We start from the raw sequence: 22,140 nt of genomic DNA on the forward strand, positions 1-22,140 counted from the left end.
AATCCAGTGCCCCTAGGGGTACGCAAAACAAAATTGGCAATGGCGGCGGTGCCGGCAGCCGCACGAGTTGGGAACCTCAAAGGTACAGGCCCATCGGGTGGCCAATGCACTCAGGGCCACCTGATGGACATGTGTCACAAGGGTCCCGGTTGTGCATTGCAGCCCCTTCTAACCTGCCCAGAGAGCTGGTAGGAAGTGAGTGAGGCGTGCACTTCCTCCCAGCTCAAAAAGAACCTGCCGCGCGGGAGGCGCGAGAGGGAGGGTGAGAAGGAGCTGCAAGACGGAGGAGCAGCAAGACCCTCACACCCATCAACCTCAGCCATGGAAGCCACCCTCCAGCAACTACAAGGTGAGAAACTGGAGGGTGGCTAGAATTGTGACTTATGTCAGTGCGTATGTATCTGTATATATCAGTGCTCGTGTATCTCAGGGCTCGACAAATTCCAGGCGCCATGGCACCTAGGAGTTTTGCCTTGGCACCTGAGATATGCGAGTCCTTCCGAATCGGGCAGCCAGTGGCAAACTGGGGGATTATGAAGGCGGGCAGCATGCTGGGAGGTCGTGGAGGCGGGCGGCTAGCTGCGCGAATAGGAGGAGGTCGGTGAGAGAGCTGCGATGTCCGTGCTCTGCTCCCCACGTGCCGCTTAATGAGACCCGGTCTCACTAAGCGGCACGTGGGGGAGCAGAGACATCACAGTTCCCTCGCCGCCAGCAACAATATGCGCAGTCAGCCGCCGCCCTCCTCCATAATCCCGCAATTTGCCGCTCACCAGCACGATCCCCTAGCATGCTGTCCACTGGACCCCAGGTACTAAATCAAGCAATAATGTGTGAGTTTATGTTTGTCAGTGTGAGTGTGTCATAGTGTGTAGGTCTGTCATTGGGGAGGGGGAGGGAGGTGTCTGTCTGTAACGGTGTGTGTGTGTTGAGGTGACAAGACCCCTTCCGTTCGCAAAGGAATGGTGTTTTTACTCACTTTTTTCCCCACGCCGTGCTGGTCTCCCCTCGACTGGCCCTGCCTCTATGGCTGAGATTATCAAGCTTGATTATCTCAGCCAATCCAATGTTTTGCAATAGGATTGGCTGCAAAACGCTGCACCATTCAGCATTTCCTCATAGAGATACATTGACTCAATGCCTCTCTATGTGGAACGTTAAGCGTCTCCAGGCAGAGCGTGGAGATGCTGGATGTAGGAAGCACCTCTAGTGACAGTCTGAGTGACCGTCACTAGGAAGCAATTTAAACACTGCCCTTTTTTGTGAAGAAGGGGGAGAGGGTGCATGGGCTTTTTTGTGAAGAAGGGGGAGAGGGTGCATGGGCTTTTTTTGTGAAGAAGGGCGGTGCATGGATTTTTGAAAAGAAGGTGGTGCATGTGTTTTTTGTAGAGGAGTAGAAGTTTTGTAGAGGGGGCGGCTTGGGTTTTTCTGTAGGTAGGCAGGGCTTTTTTAGATGGCGCAGGGGTTCAGTATTAGGGCGTTTTTTTTTTTTGTTTGTTTGTTTGTTTTTTTTAGAAGAGGGCAGGGGTTTTGTATTTCAAGGTTTATATTCTTGAACATGTTAAAAACTAAATTGTGGGTGCTTTTTGCATGTTAAAGTGGGTGAGGAGGTCTGTCAGTGTTTGTATCTGTGTGTCGATGCATCTGCCTGCATTGGGATCAAACGGGTGCCCAGGGATTGGAAGGGGGGGTGATTTTATTTGTAAGATCGGTTAGGAAGAGATGTGTTGGATCTTCCTTTTATACACCCTAATCCCATCTGGTCTTAATAAAGATTTTGAATTTTGTATTTTTCTATAACCCCCCCTTTATTTTTAAAGATTTTTTTTTAGGAATTTTTAAAATATATAATTTTTAGTATTCTTATTTTTATAGATGCTTTTTCTATCATTTTTAACTTTTTACATTTTATCTAGTCTTTTTTTGTATACCTCATATCCACCCCCAATACACCTGTGGGATCCCAATCGAGGTTTCTGTATATTCATATCTTCGGTAAATGATGTATAGATTTTTTTTGTTATTATCTGTATAGGCACCTTTTTATATAATTTTTAAATTTATGTGCTTTTAGATACCACTAAACGGATGTTCTTGCCATTGTAAGGTTAATATCATCTTAAGATTTGAGTTAGACGATCTTCCACTTTTCCCTGGATATGTTTAATGTGATTATTTGGATATTTAACAAATGCTTATAAGTTTCTGTGCTTGGAAAATTATGTGCACACACAAGTTATATCTAAATCTGTATGCATGATGATCCTTTTATATTGGATATTGAATTTTTTTTTTTTTTTTTTTTTTTTTATAAACAAACAGATTGTGAATAATTGTGTTAAGTAACCTTACTTCAGTAGTGGGGAAAGTGATGGAAACCATGTTAAAGGATAGGATTGTTGTACATCTAAAAACACATGGATTTCAAGACCAGAGACAACATGGGTTTACTTCAGGGAGATCATGCCAAACTAATCTTATTGATTTTTTTGATTGGGTAACTAAAATTATAGATCAGGGTGGTGAAGTAGACATTGCTTACCTAGATTTCAGTAAGGCTTTTGACACTGTTGCACATAGAAGGCTTATCAATAAACTACAATCTTTGAGTTTGGATTCCAATATTGTTGAATGGGTAAGGCAGTGGCTGAGTGACAGGCAACAGAGGGTTGTAGTCAATGGAGTATATTCGAAGCTTGGGCTTGTCACCAGTGGGGTACCTCAGGGATCTGTACTTGGACCCATTCTCTTTAATATTTTTTATTAGTGATATTGCAGAAGGTCTTGATGGTAAGGTGTGTCTTTTTGCGGATGATACTAAGATATGTAACAGGGTTGATGTTCCAGGAGGGATAAGCCAAATGGAAAATGATTTAGGTAAACTAGAAAAATGGTCAGAGTTGTGGCAACTGACATTTAATGTGGATAAGTGCAAGATAATGCATCTTGGACGTAAAAACCCAAGGGTAGAGTACAAAATATTTGATAGAGTCCTAACCTCAACATCTGAGGAAAGGGATTTAGGGGTGATTATTTATGATGACTTAAAGGTAGGCAGACAATGTAATAGAGCAGCAGGAAATGCGAGCAGAATGCTTGGTTGTATAGGGAGAGGTATTAGCAGTAGAAAGAGGGAAGTGCTCATGCCATTGTACAGAACACTGGTGAGACCTCACTTGGAGTACTGTACACAGTACTGGAGACCCTATCTTCAGAAGGATATTGATACCTTAGAGAGAGTTCAAAGAAGGGCTACTAAACTGGTTCATGGATTGCAGGATAAAACTTACCAGGAAAGGTTAAAGGATCTTAACATGTATAGCTTGGAGGAAAGACGAGACAGGGGGGGATATGATAGAAACATTTAAATACCGTATATACTCGAGTATAAGACGAGTTTTTCAGCCCATTTTTTGGGCTGAAAAACCCCAACTCTGCTTATACTCGAGTCAAGGTCTGTATTATGGCAATTTGCATTGCCATAATACAGACTGGGGGGAGAGGGGGGCTGGCAGAGCTGTAACTTACCTGTCCTGCAGCTCCTGTCAGCTCTCTCCTCCTCTGCGCCGTCCGGTCAGCACCTTGGTCAGCTCCCAGTGTAAATCTCGCGAGAGCCGCGGCTCTCGCGAGACTTACAGTGTAAGCTGACAGAAGAGCAGAACGGACGGCGCGGAGGAGGAGAGAGCTGACAGGAGCTGCAGAACAGGTAAGTTACAGCTCTGCCAGCCCCCCTCTCCCCCCCACTGAACTGCCACTGGACCACCAGGGAAGGAGAGCCCCCCTCCCTGCCATATATCAAGCAGGGAGGGGGGACGAAAAAAAAAATATATAAATAAAATAAGAAATAATAATAAAAAAATAATAATAATAAAAAAAATTAATAATAAAAAAAAGGGGGTATAAGGACCACTATGGGAGGGAGGGGGTGGGTTAAGGACCACAATGGGAGGGAGGGGGGGGATAAGGACCACTATGGGAGGGAGGGGGGGATAAGGACCACTATGGGAGGGAGGGGGGGATAAGGACCACTATGGGAGGGAGGGGGGATAAGGACCACTATTGGAGGGAGGGGGGTATAAGGACCACTATGGGAGGGAGGGGGGGTATAAGGACCACTATGGGAGGGAGAAGGGGGATAAGGACCACTATGAGAGGGAGGGGGTGGGATAAGCACCACTATGGGAGGGGGTGGGATAAGGACCACTATGGGAGGGAGGGGGGGTATATGGACCACTATGGGAGGGATGGGGGGGATAAGGAACACTATGGGAGGGAGAAGGGGGATAAGGACCACTATGAGAGGGAGGGGGTGGGATAAGCACCACTATGGGAGGGAGGGGGTGGGATAAGGACCACTATGAGAGGGAGGGGGTGGGATAAGGACCACTATGGGAGGGGAGGGGGAAGTAAGGACCACTAGGGGAGGGGAGGGTAAGGACCACTAGGGGAGGGGTGAGTCAGGACCACTGGGGGGGGGGGGGGGTGAAGGAACACGGGGGTGGGGAGGTAAGGACCACTGAGGGAGGAGGAGGGGAAGTCAGGACATATGGGGGGGGAGGGGGCGGCAACATTTTTTTGCCTACGGCGGCAAATATTCTTGCACCGGCCCTGCACACACTGCATTCACACACACACACACACACACACTGCATTCATGCACACACACACTGCATTCATGCACACACACACTGCATTCATGCACACACACACTGCACTCATACACACACGCTGCACTCATACACACACACACATACGCACACACTGCATTCATTATACACACACTGTAAATAAATATTCAATTAATATATTTTTTTTAGGATCTAATTTTATTTAGAAATTTACCAGTAGCTGCTGCATTTCCCACCCTAGTCTTATACTCGAGTCAATAAGTTTTCCCAGTTTTTTTGGATAAAATTAGGGGCCTCGGCTTATATTCAGGTCGGCTTATACTCGAGTATATACGGTACATAAAGGGAATCAACACAGTAAAGGAGGAGACTATATTTAAAAGAAGAAAAACTACCACAACAAGAGGACAGTCTTAAATTAGAGGGACAAAGGTTTAAAAATAATATCAGGAAGTATTACTTTACTGAGAGGGTAGTGGATGCATGGAATAGCCTTCCAGCTGAAGTGGTAGAGGTTAACACAGTAAAGGAGTTTAAGCATGCGTGGGATAGGCATAAGGCTATCCTAACTATAAGATAAGGCCAGGGACTAATGAAAGTATTTAGAAAACTGGGCAGACTAGATGGGCCGAATGGTTCTTATCTGCCGTCACATTCTATGTTTCTATGTGTTATTTGGATTTTAAGTAATTATGGACAATGTGTGCAACTTTGGAAAGCTACAAGTCGATTGGATCATGGCTTTGGGAGTATACACACATATACTCCTGGGCTTGTAGACACCCTATGAGGGATCACACTTGCTTGCACTGTATCCTCTGTTTGTAAATACTTCTTAACACTTGAGGGGTTCTATACATATGTATGCGCACCAGCACTTTTCTGTTTTGCATCTGCCTGTGTGGCAGTGTTTGTAGCGGCGGAGAAGCAGAGGGAGCCTGGGGCGGCGGAGAAGCAGAGGGAGCCTGGGGCGGGGGAGAAGCAGAGGGAGCCTGGGGCGGGGGAGAAGCTAGCCAATTTTCTAAATACCTTCACTAGACCATGGCCTTATCTTATAATTAAGATAGCCTTATGCATATCCCACGCATGCTTAAACTCCTTTACTGTGTTAACCTCTACCACTTCGGCTGGAAGACTATTCCATGCATCCACTACCCTCTCAGTAAAGTAATACTTCCTGATATTTTTAAACCTTTGCCCCTCTAATTTAAGACTATGTCCTCTTGTTATGATGTTTTTTCTTCTTTTAAATATAGTCTCCTCCTTTACGGTGTTGATTCCCTTTATTTAAATGTTTCTATCATATCCCCCCTGTCTCGTCTTTCCTCCAAGCTATACATGTTAAGATCCTTTAACCTTTCCTTTTAAGTTTTATCCTGCAATCCATGAACCAGTTTAGTAGCCCTTCTCTGAACTCTCTCTAAGGTATCAATATCCTTCTGGAGATACAGTCTCCAGTACTGTGTACAATACTCCAAGGGATACAGCCTAGATATACCTCCACTGGCCACTCTTCATATGGCTGCTAGAAGTCTTCCTGACTTTCAGTGTCAGGAAGTGTCTCTACCTTCTACATGCAGACACTGAACTTTACTCAATTAGATGCCAGTCCGGGCTGTGTTTGGTTTGTGCTGGCTTTGCCCCTGATCTGCCTCCTTGACAGTCTCAGCAAATCCAAAGTTTTCCTATGAGAAAGCATTGTGATTGTCTCAGATCTCCACTTCTGATAATGACAGCCAAGGAGGCAAATTAGGGACAGAGCCAGCAGCAGAAGACTGCAATAAAGGTAAGATTTTTAGGGGGGACAGGATGACTAGATGGTGGTTTTAACACTATAGGGTCAGGAATACACATTTGTGTTCCTGACCCTGTAGTGTTCCCTTAATGATATTCATGCATAAAAGAAATCCAGACGGTTTCCTTGGTTCCCCCCCAACCTTTATCAAGTGCACGCTACTCATGTCCTTCTCCATTGATATGGATCACCACTTTGTGATCAGCGCTTTGCAAATGTCTTTTACTAAGAATTTGTTTTCCAGTTCACTGCCTCAGAAACTCCACAAAGACACACTAAAAAGGACTGAGCAAGTTCCGCTTAGTGTTTGTATACATCTGTCTTGACAAATTTCACGGGTATTTAATGAAAAACTACATACACTAATACAAAGTAGCATAAACTTCATATTAAATAGGATGTAGTGCTACTTATTAAACCGTAACATTTTTAAAATGGAAACAGACCGTAATCACCAATAGCAGCCATTTTTTGCGATTGTTGCTAAACTATTGCAATGGACATGGAAACAGACCCAATGTTGGTGAATATGTATCAATGTGTGCCAATAAAGACATAAAGGTGCAAGATTTTTTACTTTTTAGCCTGGTTTTATGTATAATAAGCCTTAGCTTTAAGAAGAAAAAAAATAGATATTTAAGAATTTTACTAATTTGCAGAATATTTATATATGCCTAAATTAAAAGTTCGATGGAAATATATTCATGGGTATAGGACCCTCAAGCTACTTACTTGTCACGTGAAGCCCCCAAAGCAAGAACAATAGGGTCAGCAATTTCCAGCATAGACTGCAAGATGGATGCCACAACAATAAACAGAATTATGCTGAGAAGAAAGGCTCTGTGGACCACTTGAAGCTCAATCAGGCCCGTCTGCACAGCAAGAATCAGTAGAGTCACTCCTTCAGTCATACCCCTGTACACAACAGAAAAATCAAATAAGGTTTAATGGAAGGAAGAGATCGATAATACAAAGTTATGGGCTTGACTGTTTATTGGTTAGCTTAACCCCTTCTCGTTACTAGGACTTTCCATTTCAGCAAAAGCCGATAAAGCTCTCTCTGTGTATGACGGCATGGAACGCAATGCGGTGTTGATATGAGCAGGGTTAAATCCTTACTCACACCAGGTAGCCTTGGGTATTATCGGTTACTCCCCGGTGTTAGCAGGAGCCATGTTTAGCGGTCCAGACTTTTTGATAAGCTGAAAGCAGCACTGATAATCAGCGCAGCAAGTAGCTCTATAAAAATAAGAATTAAAGGACTATAAACATTTAGCAATGTTAGCATGGTTAAACCCCTACTCGAACCAGGAAATCCAGGCATCAATAGATACCTGGTATACAATACAAAATATATACAGAGAATACGCTGTTCCTATACTACAAAGAGACATAACAGTGTAATAAAATTTACACAAATAAGTGTGCAACTTCTTGCACATATAGGGTGCCTCCACCGATTTAAGGGGGCTCATTGCCTTTCTGGTATTTCCAATCCACCTCCGGCACAAACTCCAGTGATAGAGATAAATCACGGGATTCCAGCCTGGTCTGAAAACACCCAGGCATGGTCTCTCTGCCTGTCACCAGCCGACTGCGATGTCCAGCATGGATTACAGTAATTGGTTGGGAAGCAGGATCCATTCATAATTACATAAAATTTAATTATGAAAATAGCCAGTAGATGGCAGTAACAGACCACCATCTACTGTTTCAATTTAAAAAAAAACATCTTCTGATACCAGAATTAATATTAGAAGAGGAATTCATTAGGAGTAGGGGTTAAAGTTAGAAATAAGGTTAGGATTACTGTAGGGTTAGTGTTAGGAAGGGTTAATACTGGGTTTGTGCTAATGCTGCTTTAGAGTTAGGGATAGTGTAAAATTAAAGTTCAGGGTAGGTATATGGTAAGAGTTAGTGTAAGCAATGGGTTCTATGGTTGGTATAGCGTTGGTGTGGGTTTAGCGTTAACAACCAATAATTAATTTAGACATGTTAGGCATTTAACAAGCAGTAATGATTAATTAATTTTGAGTACTTTTCTTTTAGTTGCACTGGATGTTTGAAAATGATTATAAGCAATAATGTGCATACATATGTGTATGCATACTATTCTCCCTCCCCCCCCGCCCCTCCCAACCCCTCCTCCATTTTAAACTTCATTCAAATCTCATTTTGTATTGAGCATACATATGGGATAGTAAATGAAAGCCATTTCTGTCCTTTAAAAGTAATATATGTATAGGTGCACCTAAAGAGAAGCCATTAGATTACAGTGGAACAAACAGCACAAATTCTAGGTTTTGGTTCAAAGCTTGGACAATAACCTCTGTTTGTAGAGGTTAAAATTGGGTATGTTAGCAAAAGTTACATATTATATATAATATATTCCAGAAAATGAAAGAAAAAAAACAGCCGCATATCGTATTGCTTTTCTACCTGCATTTTGATATTTTATATACTATATGATTTTATGGTCATAACTAAGCTCAGAAAAGTTACAGCCAAAACATGAAATAACTTTAAAAATACAACACATAGAACGCAGTACCTGTTCATGGCCGGATCATTCATGAAAGCTCGGTATCCCTGAAGATAAAACTTGCAAAGGGTCAATACACCAAGAGCCACAAAGGAAACCGTAAATACTAAACCCAGTAGAGAATATGGAGTGCTGCAGCATTCAGCAATACTGTAATAAACACAAGATATACGTAAAATTAGTTATGAATGACACAAAGTCTAGATCACAAAGTTGACTTTGAAGATTCCCAAGCCTTTTCAAAGAAACAAGTACGTTTTCCAGCAGAGTCACCCATCCCCCTTAAATCCCAATATATATGTATAATGCAATGGAATGAATTTGTATTCAATATTGATTCTTTGAAATGGAAAATGTATTCTTTCATTTCAGTTATTTTGTAATAAAAAATTTAATTCATTGTGAATTGCCACCATATCAAAATTTTATGAATAACTTTTGTCTTAAATTTAGCAATTCGATCACCACAACTCACTGAGTAATTAATTAACCTCAAAGTGATGTGGGCAAGCGCATTACTTCTAATTATTTATATTTTAATGGGCACACAGACAGTTCACATGACATATACTGGTCCTACCCATCAACATCAATATATGATCCAGGAGTCATTGCGGATGGTCAATATTCCCAACTAGTAATGAGTTTTTAGGTACAACATTACCAAAGCAGTCACTGCAGCACTCCCCAGTCTTAGGTTTGCTGGGCTCCATTTTAGCAATGGGGAACAGGTTTTATGTAACAAGAAGAGCATTGCTTATTGGGTTGCATAAGGTCATATAAAAAAGAAAATAGTTTTTACAAATATTTTAGCACAACTAATAGCTAACTTTTAGTTAGCGATATGGTTCATATAAGTGGGTAAGTGACAGTTCCTTATTAACTGAAGTGACACTTCTTTTTACAGTAAGAACTAAAACAAGTTCTACTGAAGTGGCTTTTGGTGTATAGATCATGCTCCTGCAGTCTCACCGCTCAATTCTCTGCCACTTAAGAGATAAATCCCTTTTTCCCCCCTGCTAAAATATAGTATCCCTATACATTTCCTGAAAAAACTCTGCACAGGACCTACATTTAGCATCTCCACACTCTGCATTGAAACGCTGAACGCTCACCATAAATATGCACAGATTCAAATGGTTTGCCATGAATGTGCAATAGCCTCCCCTATGGTGCAGCATTGGATTAGCTGAGATCATCAAAACTGATGATCTCAGCCACGAAGGCGAGGCCAGCCATGGTCAGAAAGTTGCGGCATGGGAGAAAAGGAGAGTAATATCACCTTTTCAGCATGATCAAAGTGGGGCCCAGTCACTTAAACAGCCACTTCAGGAGTACATGTTTGTAACAGTGAGTTTCCAGTCCATCACTACATGCCACAGAAATATATGGAAAGATGAGGAGAAAGTGAAAAGTTCTCATTATGACATCTGCAGTAGACTTAGTGCTTTGGGGAATCTCCCAAGTTTTTTCAAATCACTGGAAATGGATTTTACTGAAAGCACTGAGACTTTACCGTTTATTGCAGTTATTACAGTGCTACAAGGCATGGGGTGTGGGGGGGACTGTTATGGTATTTGGAGTATTCATTTAACCCCTTAAGGACCAAACTTCTGGAAAAAAAAGGGAATCATGACATGTCACACATGTCATGTGTCCTTAAGGGGTTAAAGGAATAGATCTACTGTAATGGTCAAGCCTGGGTTCATCTTTTCAGTTTAAAAATATATCAGTATCACTTGTAAAACCTTCTCTATTAACACATTAGGATAGTTATCTGTAGTAATGATACAACTGGCTAGTTTCTTTCTGCCATTAACAGAGAATATGCATTTTTTTTCATTCATTTTTTTTTATACCATTCAACTAATTTGCTATAGATTTCTTTGCCTACGTGTTAAAATGTAAACCATAGCATCAGATGCTTACAGCCAGCTGTTCTGCACCAACCCAGCTTTGTTTTTCTTGAAGAGGTAGAAGGAATTCATCAAAAAACCTTATCAGTATGATAACATTCTGTGAACTTCAGAGATGGAGTAAACAGCAAGGTGGAAATCAATAATAGGATCTTGTTTTAAATAAAGAACATTTTAATCAAAGGAACTAGTGCATTATTTATTTACACAGCTCAGAATTATTATAGCGGAGCTAGGTTAATAAAAATGGTTCAGCTCAATTACGGTTTATTCATGAGGAACAGATAATTTGTTCAAACTACAGTTTGTGATGGTTGTAATGCAGAGCCACAAAAAAATATTGGCAGAATAAAATGTAAAAAACAAACCACTTTCTATCAATGATAGAAGTTATGTTACCATTGCATTCCAGTTGGGAAAGCTTTAGCCAGGTAATTGCCACAAAACAGTAATGTTTATTCTATGAATCTTGGACACAGATTGGTTTCCGGCTACTTTCCCTAATTTACCATATTCCGTGCTTCCAACAATGGGGTGAGTCAAGAGTCAGAAGCCACCCATGGACCTGTAGGACACCTCAAGGTATAACTATATTATAGTACTCATTAAATATATTCCTTAACCCCCAAGTCGCCATCAAGAATACAAATATGCAGACTTTTAATTCAACCCAAACTTACCGTAATGTGATTACACATTATTAAAATTCCAGGAAGCATACAGGGCAATTTCTTTATAGTTTTCAGGTATGTCCTGGAGATTGTGTTTCTCCAACCTTTGTGTGTATGAACACTCCTGAATTTACTGCCACAAAGAGTTTATATTTTAACTAGCTACACAGCCGTATTTGTGCCACTTAACCTAAAGAATTAAATACAATTTCCAGTTTGTCCAAAAGCTTTCTACAGCGAAAATAGGGCCGTAGGGGAAGACTAAAGCGGATATGGCTCAGTAATGTGCAGAATTCATCACAAGAATCTTAAAAACTGAGGTATCCCACATTTTCTAATCTGCCCCTTTTCAACACCTTTTACCTACTAAACAGGCCAAGGGAATTCTCATAGATGGCTTCTATAGAAAATCCACGTAGGCTCTACTTCTAGCGATCTCATCTTACAACTTGTTACTCACAGTTGTGAGAGATTTGACCATAATGGAATTTACCAACTTGCTCTGTTTTTTTATGTGGATTTATCAAAATGTGCCTTATAATTGAGTTAAGGCCCAGACCCCTAAAAAGTATTAGAGATTGGTACCACTGCCTTTCTCACAACATTAGACCAAGACCATGCCAACATCACCCTCTTTGTCCTGCTGGAGGACCTTCTAAGCCAGCTACTGAAAGGCAGTGAAAGGTTTTTCTTCATTTTGTGATTTTTACCTTTCATTATCTCATTTTGGAGCCCCGACAATAGCTGACATAGCAGAATATATCAAGTCTTTCTAATTTCTAATTTCCCCATTTTAATGGTTTTTTTTTGTTTTGTTTTTTAGATGTCATGAGAATTTGCTGTTACTTCCACATTCTACCCACTTACCCATTTCATATCTGGTGTTAGCATACTGAATTGATGTGTCTTATATTTAAAAAAAAAAAAAAAAAAAAAGGTCAAACTGGATGGATGTTGTCATGTCACTGTACACCAAACTGGAACTTGATGTGTTAACTGCATCAAAACCAAGTTCATAGGGCATGGAAGAGCAAGGTAACTCTGTTATTTATCCTTTCACAGGAAAGGTAGAGTGCATTTTAATCTCAAGACTATCTCAGGAATGCAATAAGCTTTCCAAATCAATTATTATTGAACTTAGCTTCAACTAAATAAACATTCCACCCCAGTAATAGACAGTATCTCTGCCTCGGGACCAGGCCTCTTATCTGCTTGGTATCAACCACTCCCTAACAACTCATATACAAAGTGTCGTATTCATCATCATCTCTGATAACAAATATGCCCTTCCAAGCCCACACTTCACTTCACTTCTCCATTACTGGTTATTTACACTGATTCACACAGTAATGAGAAATTAGCTGGACGTAGTAATTTTTCCTCTCATGTTTTTCCAAAGTAGCTTAATTTGCTTACCATAGAGAGGAGTTCTCTGTTGGGTGCTAATCCTACTCGCAACCCACACTGTGCAGATTTATTTCTGTTAACACTGGATTACAAATATCTTGACTGGCCCCACACTCCGGACTGTTATACATGGCAAGACTTTATAAGACTACTATACAAGTGTTGTTTATTTTAAATAAGTGATGGCATTCAGAACCTGTTCTCTTACCATTACAAAAGCAACTTTTTATTTGACTTTGTCATAGCTGTATGTCTATACAGTGTGATTATATCACTACTTACTATACTTTAGGTTAAAATAAAAAATAAAAAAATAAAAACGTAAACAGTATAATTTGTCTGTGCACTGATCCGTATTTGTATTTTCCATTGAATATACGTTTTAAGATTTTTCATTTACTGTTGTCTTACAGGGTCATACAATAAAGTTACATAAAGCAGAACTGAAAAGGGGGGACTTTAACACATCTTCCCTTTAAAAGACACATGTATTTCTGTTTTATTACCCTTTTCAATAAAATACATGGCACTTATAAATTGAAAAGGACAAATCTAGCAAAAGGCATTTCAATCGGATGTTACTGAAGATCTAACGGTCACTAAATAGATGGAAAATCTGTATTCACTAAAAATACAATTCTATTAAAAGGTACAGTCTTTGTTCTCTCTATGCCATCACAACATTAACATTGCATGAATATATATGAAGATTTATAGTAATTGAATAAACAAAATCTAATTATGCCACTGTAAAAATGCTATGGTTGCTATGGTAACTCCACAACATGAAACAAGGCACTTCAATGAGATTAAGTGGTATGGGTGTCTATCATGTACCTTTAATAGAAATAGATTTCCATAGGTTTGTTAGATCCCTTTTATTCAGTTATATTTATAGTGCATCTTAAAAGCAGATAGGAAACTCTCCAAGACATACCTGAAAAGGGGAAAAAAAAAAATAAAAAAAATCAACCAAAACCAAAACAGTACCTTGTGAGAAAGAGGAAAAGAAGCCTCTCACGGGAGGTCGGCTGGTCACGGGTGCTGAAATAAGTATAGATCTGAAGAGCAAACAGGACCAACCAGAACACCATGAATAAGACAGGGACCACAAGTTGATTCCACAGAGACATTCCCAGAGCGAGGAGGCCATAGACCTCTACCACCTGTGTAACAAAATCCTTGTAAGAAACCGACTCATGTAACAGTTATTCTAGATTCAGAAGCCATCCCATTGAATTACCAAAATGATTACCGTTTCAGTGTATACCATAATAACAGAACAGCAAAGTTCTAGAGAAGGGATACTTCAACCAACCAAATTCTTGAAATGCAAGCAATACATTAGCCATATTTCATGATTTTTTTTTGGTTTTATGAAAATTTAGTAGAAGGTCATTTAGTTTACGGGTAAAATGGCATAAAATTAAAATAAAAAAAATATATAAATAAAAATAAAACAAAAACGTGACATTTTATTCCCTGTCAAATAGTCCAGGCTTTGGTGTAAAGCATATCGGACAGAGCGGTCAAACAAATGGACCTGACAGCCCTCTCACAGTAATTTACTCATATCCTAATTAAACAAGACATATAATTAAATATTATATAAAAGAGAATATAATTTAAAATTAAATCAATCTAATTTCCATAGACCATGAGTAAATTACTGTGAGATTATGTCTATGTGTCCCCACTCCACAATAATGGGTAAAAGCATTCAAGATTTGTCTTGTAATGTTTGCGTAATCCTAGTAACTCCTGCTAACGAATGCAATGGCTATGGTGCAGAGGTATAGATCCATTGACTTGCAGTGTGATGGTTGTGAATTAAATGCCACTTGCAATTTTGTTGCACATAGCCTTGTACTGTGAGAACTATGAGATCATATCACATGAAGTTTAACCCCTTAAGGACACATGACATGTGTGACATGTCATGATTCCCTTTTATTCCAGAAGTTTGGTCCTTAAGGGGTTAATCAATTAAAAAAAAATGTTTTTTTACATTTTGGCAAATCATAATTCAGTCATTATCATCACGTTTATTATGTTGATTTTTGAGATGTACATGTGAAAATATTGGTAGGCATATGTATTTAAAATAATCTTTTATTAAATGAAAATCTCATGGAGATCTTATTGTTTGCAATGACAATGAAGTCCTATAAATGACAAAAGTAGTTTATTAGAAAATCTGTCAGGAGCTTCCTTACAAGTAGAAAGATATATAGAGGGTGCAAAATACAGAGAAGATTGAAAAGCTAATTTAAAAATGATCAGCTTTAGTTACCGTAATTCAGTATTTAATAAGTATATATAGGCCATGATCGTTGTGATTTTCAGGCGGTTGCTAGTCTTACCTGTTCACAGAGTGCACATGGCAATGTCTGATGATGTGAGAGTGAAGCAAGGGAGAACATAGAGAATATTGGTGGGTTTCAAGCACTGTCCGACTGACTTCGCATATGCATGGCTGAAGGATCAGGTAATAAAGATCCCCCCCATACGGTTAATTTAAAAAAAAAAAAAAATCAGAGCCCCTTAAACTATAGAAATAATACTGTTAACACAACATGCAGTCCTAGCTTAACATAAAAAGTATTTATTTTTTTTAAATGCAACAACTCTTTAATCACAACTTGTCGACTGTGTCTTACCTGGACAAGTTCTCTATATGCGGTCTTTGCAAGATTAAAGGGGACCAAGAGATTAGATGCCAAGAAGTACAACACTTCAAGTCCAGTGAAAATCATGGCAAACTTATTAATGACGACGATAGTTTCAATAGGGACCAAGCAGAGGCGCGCCAACAGCGGGACTATGTGAGCCGAGAATAGCCATATCTGCTTCGTCTTCATCACACAAGAGCAGAGCGTACAAACCACCAACTGGCCTGTAATATATGCACATATTGTGGTGATGAACAAACAAAATATTATACATCAATATATAAATAAAAACTAAAACAAAAAATTGGTCTAAGTAACTTGATATACTGAACATGAAAAATAATGTTTTTCTGCTTTCATAGCAACTTTTACAATGCATTTACATTTGCTAGAAATGTTTGAGATGCTTAACTGGTTTTCCCAATATAGCACATTAGTCATGTGCTGGCACCATTTGACTGCCCCTTCACATGATTTGCAAACTTAAAGCTGCCAGCATTCAGCAATCCAGTGCAACCTTCTATTCACTTAACAGATATGATATTATATATATATATATATATATATATATATATATATATATATGTTTTTATTTTTTTAATTTTTTATGATAACAATCCAGCTCTTATAATGAGAGTTGATCAGTTCCACATGAAATAATTGTTAAATGATACCCTTTTGTTCGATGAGCACTGCAGGGCGTAGATTACTTTAACCCATGCAGCATTGAGAGGTCTAAGGCAGCAAGTCATCTAACTAGTCCATTTTTAAGGGAATCAGAAAGAGGTGTGTGTGTGTGTGTGTGTGTGTGTGTGTGTGTGTGTGTGTGTGTGTGTGTGTGTGTGTGTCCATAGACCGCGATGGAGCCACGGTTTCAGGGGGCACTCTGACAGGGGCAGAATTTTGCCGCCCGTGTCATTATGTAATAAAATAATAGCCATTTGGGGAAATCCTTTGCTTTCCACGATGAGCCGCTCTGCCAGGGCGGGAAGTGAGGCTGCCCCAAATTCTAATACGTCAGGGGCGTCGTGAGGAGGGTGAAGGGGTTGCCCGGGCACTCAGGGTTATGGGAAGGTTCAGCACTGAAGTTCCGGCGCATTACCTGCAGGGCGAGCCGGAACTTCAGTGCTTACTTTGCTTTCAGGTGCTGCTCCTGTTGCTGTAGGATGGGCACAGCGGCAGAAACCCACTCCGTGTCTGGCATGTTGACCACCCACAGGGCAGCACACACACACACCGCAGGACACGGAGCTCCCTAATGCAGGAGCCAGCATACAGGAGTCAGGCAGCAGCTGTGGGGACGTGAGGAGCAGGGGTAAGGGTAAGTTTCATGTGCACAGTGTGTTACACATAGTAAGCCAATCCCAGCACAGTCATAGACACACACTACACTTCACCCCAGCACACTCATAGACCCACACTTCACCCAGCACACACAAACATACATATCCCCAGCGCACGCGCACACACACACACACACACACACACGCACAGCATCCCCAGCACAGACACACACACACAGCATCCCCAGCACACACACACACAGCATCCCCAGCACACACACACACACAGCATCCCCAGCACACACACACACACACACACAGCATCCCCAGCACACACACACACACACACACAGCATCCCCAGCACACACACACACACACACAGCATCCCCAGCGCACACACACACACCATCCCCAGCACACACACACACACACACACAGCATCCCCAGCACACACACACACACACACACACAGCATCCCCAGCACACACACACACACACACACACACACACACAGCATCCCCAGCACACACACACACACACACAGCATCCCCAGCACACACACACACAGCATCCCCAGCGCGCACACACACACACACAGCATCCCCAGCACACACACACACACACACACAGCATCCCCAGCACAAACACACACAGCATCCCCAGCACAAACACACACAGCATCCCCAGCACAAACACACACAGCATCCCCAGCACAAACACACACAGCATCCCCAGCACAAACACACACACACACACACACAGCATCCCCAGCACGCGTGCGCACGGACTGCATCCCCAGCCCGGCATGCATGAGGTCACATATCCTTTTAAACCCTACTTCCTAACCTGCAGTGATCAATAAAATATATGCATGTGTAGTCACAGAAAAGCTTTCTGAGAGTTGAAGTTCAGCTAACCATTTTTAGGAGTAGAAAGCTGATAAGTGAAAAAACAGGCACTTGGATCTGGAGATTATTTAAAACAATTTGCATTTATGCTAGTGACAGTCACATGTCTTTTCTATATTTAAAGAGCTTCCTGGAGTAGGCAAAGTTCAAAGTTGATGGAGAAAAGGGGACTCTTTCCTTTCCCTATCCAGTAATTATTTTCCCCACAATGTATTCCCAATGAAACCCTTATTAGTTAAGGCTATTTAAATCTTCCAATTTTATAAGGAAAATACTCAGATTTCTTATTTGTATAAACCAAGCTATTTAACAATACCAAACATATACTGATCGTGTATGTTCATTGCACGGTCATTTCTATATGCTTTCAAATACATAAAAGATAGACAGGAAGCACAGAAATGTAACTCACCTACTAGCGCCGTAATAAATCTATTCATAGACAGTGGCTCTAAATGCATTGGACCTTCATAGCCAGATTCCAACTCACTCCGGACATAATCCCTGAGATACAAAGAAATCAAGTTTCAATGAATCCCAACACATGGTCTTCGACTTAAGCAGGATCATTCATGCATATTCTCTACAAAATATTATGGTATTTATATTATACCAAGAACTGCCAAAGTGTACCCCTAATTAGCTGAAATGGAAACATTCTCAAACTCATTTTTTTCTAAAAATAACCTCCAAGCACTATAGCCACTAATGCGCACTGTTGTGTTTATTTTTCCAGGAGTGTGCATACACCAACCTCACGCAAGTAGTCAAATCTTACCTGGATTGCACAGTTCATCTCCTTTATGAAAGACGTTCGTTCTTAGCGAATAAGCGGGTTCTGCTTGGCAGGGTTCAACTCATGGGAGCTTACAGGTGCTCCATGCACGTGCTTCTGGCTCTCAGTGTACTTAGACACCAGTGCTCAGCAGACCACAGGTAAGTTGTTAAACTGTTACGCAGTTTGACTACTTACAATGGAAAGAGAAGGTTGGGCAGGGCACTTCATCACCTCTATATACTCAGGCGCTTTGAGTGTTCCTTTAAGCTTGGTATTTTGGCCTTAAATTTGTAAACTTCGTGTAATTTACTCCATTATATAATTTTATCCACTTAGTGAATAAACATTACTGAACGGTTATACAGTCCATATCAAAATTCCTGGTTACATTGGTTGATTACAGTGCAGAGAGGATATCCCTTTTTCCTGCAAGGGTGGGCAAGGGATTGTCTTGGGGAAAAGAAAATAGTAAGGTTAGGCATTTCTAAAATTCCCAGAGTTCAGTGGATACCAATATTGAATTCAAAACCAATACAGTGTATGCATATCTAGAGAAGAAAAAAAAAAGCTAAGCCCTGGGAAATCAGCAGTAAAAAACAGAAACCAATCTGTCTGGAAAGCTTCTATGCAAGTGTACAAATGCCACTTGGCAATATATGTTAAGTCATGGTTGCAGATCACAGATACAACTCATCTACTCTCTTTACACTGTTCTGTAAACAGCAATCCCTACTAGAATGTGTGTTACTTGCAGGAGGATTAGTTTCAATATATTTTCTTCCTAAAGATTATGGAATCGGTTACAAAGTGGTGAAGAATATGAGAGTGACAACTCAAAAATTACAGTGTTAAGCCTCATGAGTAGGATTCCCCCCCCCCCCCCCCCATTCTAAATGTAGTTCTTGCACTTCGATCTAGAATAGTGACATTCTGTTGCTTCTTATGTTAAATCGTCATATTTTCTTTGATCTGGACTACAGCAGCTTATGTAGTGTAGCATACCTGGAGATCTGATGTCCCGTATAAAGCAGCAGAGCAGTTACCATATAGAGGTATAGTTTAGCCAGATGTTGTCGGGGTAAAGTCAGAAGCACGACACTTAGGATGTAACCTGTCAGAAAAGGAAGAATTTATTATGGAACTTGGAAACAATCTAAAACTTAACTCATGAAAGAGTACTGCATTTAACCTAATTCAGTGTACTCAATAATCCATTAAAAAAATCAAAGTATTGCAGCAAAATTCTTTGTAATTAATGCGGTCTCTGCTTGCTCAGAGTAGGACAATAGTAGCTTTGGACCTAAATAATTTGCTGTATTTTTGGTGCATGTTTAATTTTACAAAATATTCAAAAATAAATAATTTGCAGCATTTTATACATAAACCATTCTTCTAAACCACATCCCTCAGTCTAAAAGACTTCCCTTCTTGCTGGTCCCTAACAAGAGGTACCTTATATTATAGCTTCATAAGCCCACCCTCCTGGTCACCATGCCATCAGCAAGCACAGTCGACTTGCATAGGTACAATTCTTGTATATGAAGTAGAAGTCACAGGAACTCTTGGTCTTGATGCTATGGTTGTGCACAGGTTTTTTTTTTTTTTTAATCTGTTCATGAGCCCCAAGAACCAAACAGTGTGAAGATAAAAAAGCAGTTTAACATTGTTAAAAGTGCGAGTTATTTCATGTATACACTAGTGATTTACTGTACCCACGCATTATATCCTGTTTTTCTTGCCATTAAATGGTCTTTCTAAAAGATACCATTATTTTCATATCATATATAATTTATTATATATAAAAAAAAAAAAAACAAAAAAAAAACGCATTTTTTTTCCAAACTTTGACCCCCAAAATTTGCTACGCATCTACAAACGCCAAAAAAACACCCGTGCTAAATATTTTCTAAGTTTTGTCCTGAGTTGAGAAATACCCAATGTTAACATGTTCTTAGCTTTTTTGGAAAGTTATAGGGCTATAAGTACAAGTATCACTTTGCCATTTCCAAACCAATTTTTTTCAAAATGAACGCAAGTTACATTGACATCTGTCAGGAATCCCTGAATAACGCTTCACATGTATATATTTTTTTAAAAGAAGACAACCTAAGGCATTAAACTTGGGGTATTTTGACTCTTTTCATGCAACCATTTTACCATCAATCTATGCCAAGTTTAAAAAATAAAATAAAAATAATAATAATTGGTGATTTTTTGATACACATAGCAATTTAAGAATACATGTACTGAGAACTTTAAGGGTTACTGCCAAAGAACACCCCAATATGTGTTCAGCAACATCTCTTGAGTACAGTGATACCACCCATGTATAGGTGTGTTGGGTTCTCTGTGGGCTAAAATACCTTATTTTGAGGGTGGGCATTCCAGTTTTCCAATTTGGAATTTTCACAGCTGGTCATCATGGGACATTTTTGAAGCTGGTCAATGTAATTTACCCCCATCAAACCATATATTTTTGAAAAGTAGACACCCTGGGGTATTTCAAATGGTGGTATTTTAACACTTTCCATACACTAATTCCATCACCACTCTTTGTCACACTCTTGGGTAGTCATTTTTTGGTTTTATTTTTCTCTCACATTGTATTTTAGGCATGATTCTTAGTTCATGTTATGTGTTACTGCCAAAGAACACCCCAATATGTGTTCAGCAACATCACCCTAGTACAACAGTGCCCCCAATGTACAGGTTTTATAGGTTTTTGCAAACTTACATGGATCAAATGTAGGGCTTTCCCTACAAATGTTGCATTTGAGACCGTATAGCAGCCCAGGAATGTGAAATATATATATATATATATATAAAATAAAAAAAAAACAAATAAAATGCTAACTTTGGCTGGTGTTTCTGGCTAAGAGGCCACTATACATACACACACACACACCTTTATTTCCTATATATGTAAAAAATATTGTAATTAAAAGCATTTTATAAGATATCATACATATACATTTCATTATAAGTGTATTTTGAGATACATGTGTATATACCTCAAATCATATATATGTACAATATATTTTAAAATGGTTTAATTATATATATATATATATATATATATATATATATATATATATATATATATATATATATATATATATATATATATATATATATATATATATATATACATACCGTATATACTCGAGTATAAGACGAGTTTTTCAGCACATTTTTTGTGCTGAAAAACTCCCACTCGTCTTATACTCGAGTGAGTGTCTGTATTATGGCAATTTTCATTGCCATAATACAGACTGGGGGGAGAGGGGGGCTGGCAGAGCTGTAACTTACCTTCACCGCAGCTCCTGTCAGCTCCCTTCTCTCTCCTCCGTCCGTGCAGCTCCCAGGTCGGCTTCCTCTGCAACTCTCGCGAGAGCCGCGGGGTCAGAGCGTTGCCGCTCTGACCCCGCGGCTCTCGCGAGAGTTGCAGAGGAAGCCGACCTGGGAGCTGCACGGACGGAGGAGAGAGAAGGGAGCTGACAGGAGCTGCGGTGAAGGTAAGTTACAGCTTCCTGCCAGCCCCC

General features: G+C 40.0%; 1 protein-coding gene across 3 annotated transcripts in view; it reads right to left on the reverse strand.

Moving 5' to 3' along the window:
- The window catches only part of RNF145 (ring finger protein 145), a 63,186-nt gene that overhangs the window by 16,761 nt on the left and 24,285 nt on the right, over nt 1–22,140 (reverse strand). For all 3 annotated transcript variants that reach the window (XM_063447766.1, XM_063447764.1, XM_063447765.1), the window contains exons 3-8: nt 19,601–19,709; nt 18,233–18,324; nt 15,617–15,852; nt 13,947–14,122; nt 8,972–9,112; nt 7,153–7,335 (exon numbers count right to left, since the gene is read on the reverse strand). In XM_063447766.1, the coding sequence (XP_063303836.1) occupies nt 7,153–7,335; nt 8,972–9,112; nt 13,947–14,122; nt 15,617–15,852; nt 18,233–18,324; nt 19,601–19,709 (937 nt within the window). The remainder of the gene's footprint in view (nt 1–7,152; nt 7,336–8,971; nt 9,113–13,946; nt 14,123–15,616; nt 15,853–18,232; nt 18,325–19,600; nt 19,710–22,140) is intronic.

The sequence above is a fragment of the Pelobates fuscus genome, chromosome 3 (genome assembly GCF_036172605.1).
Source record: "Pelobates fuscus isolate aPelFus1 chromosome 3, aPelFus1.pri, whole genome shotgun sequence".
Taxonomy (NCBI): domain Eukaryota; kingdom Metazoa; phylum Chordata; class Amphibia; order Anura; family Pelobatidae; genus Pelobates; species Pelobates fuscus.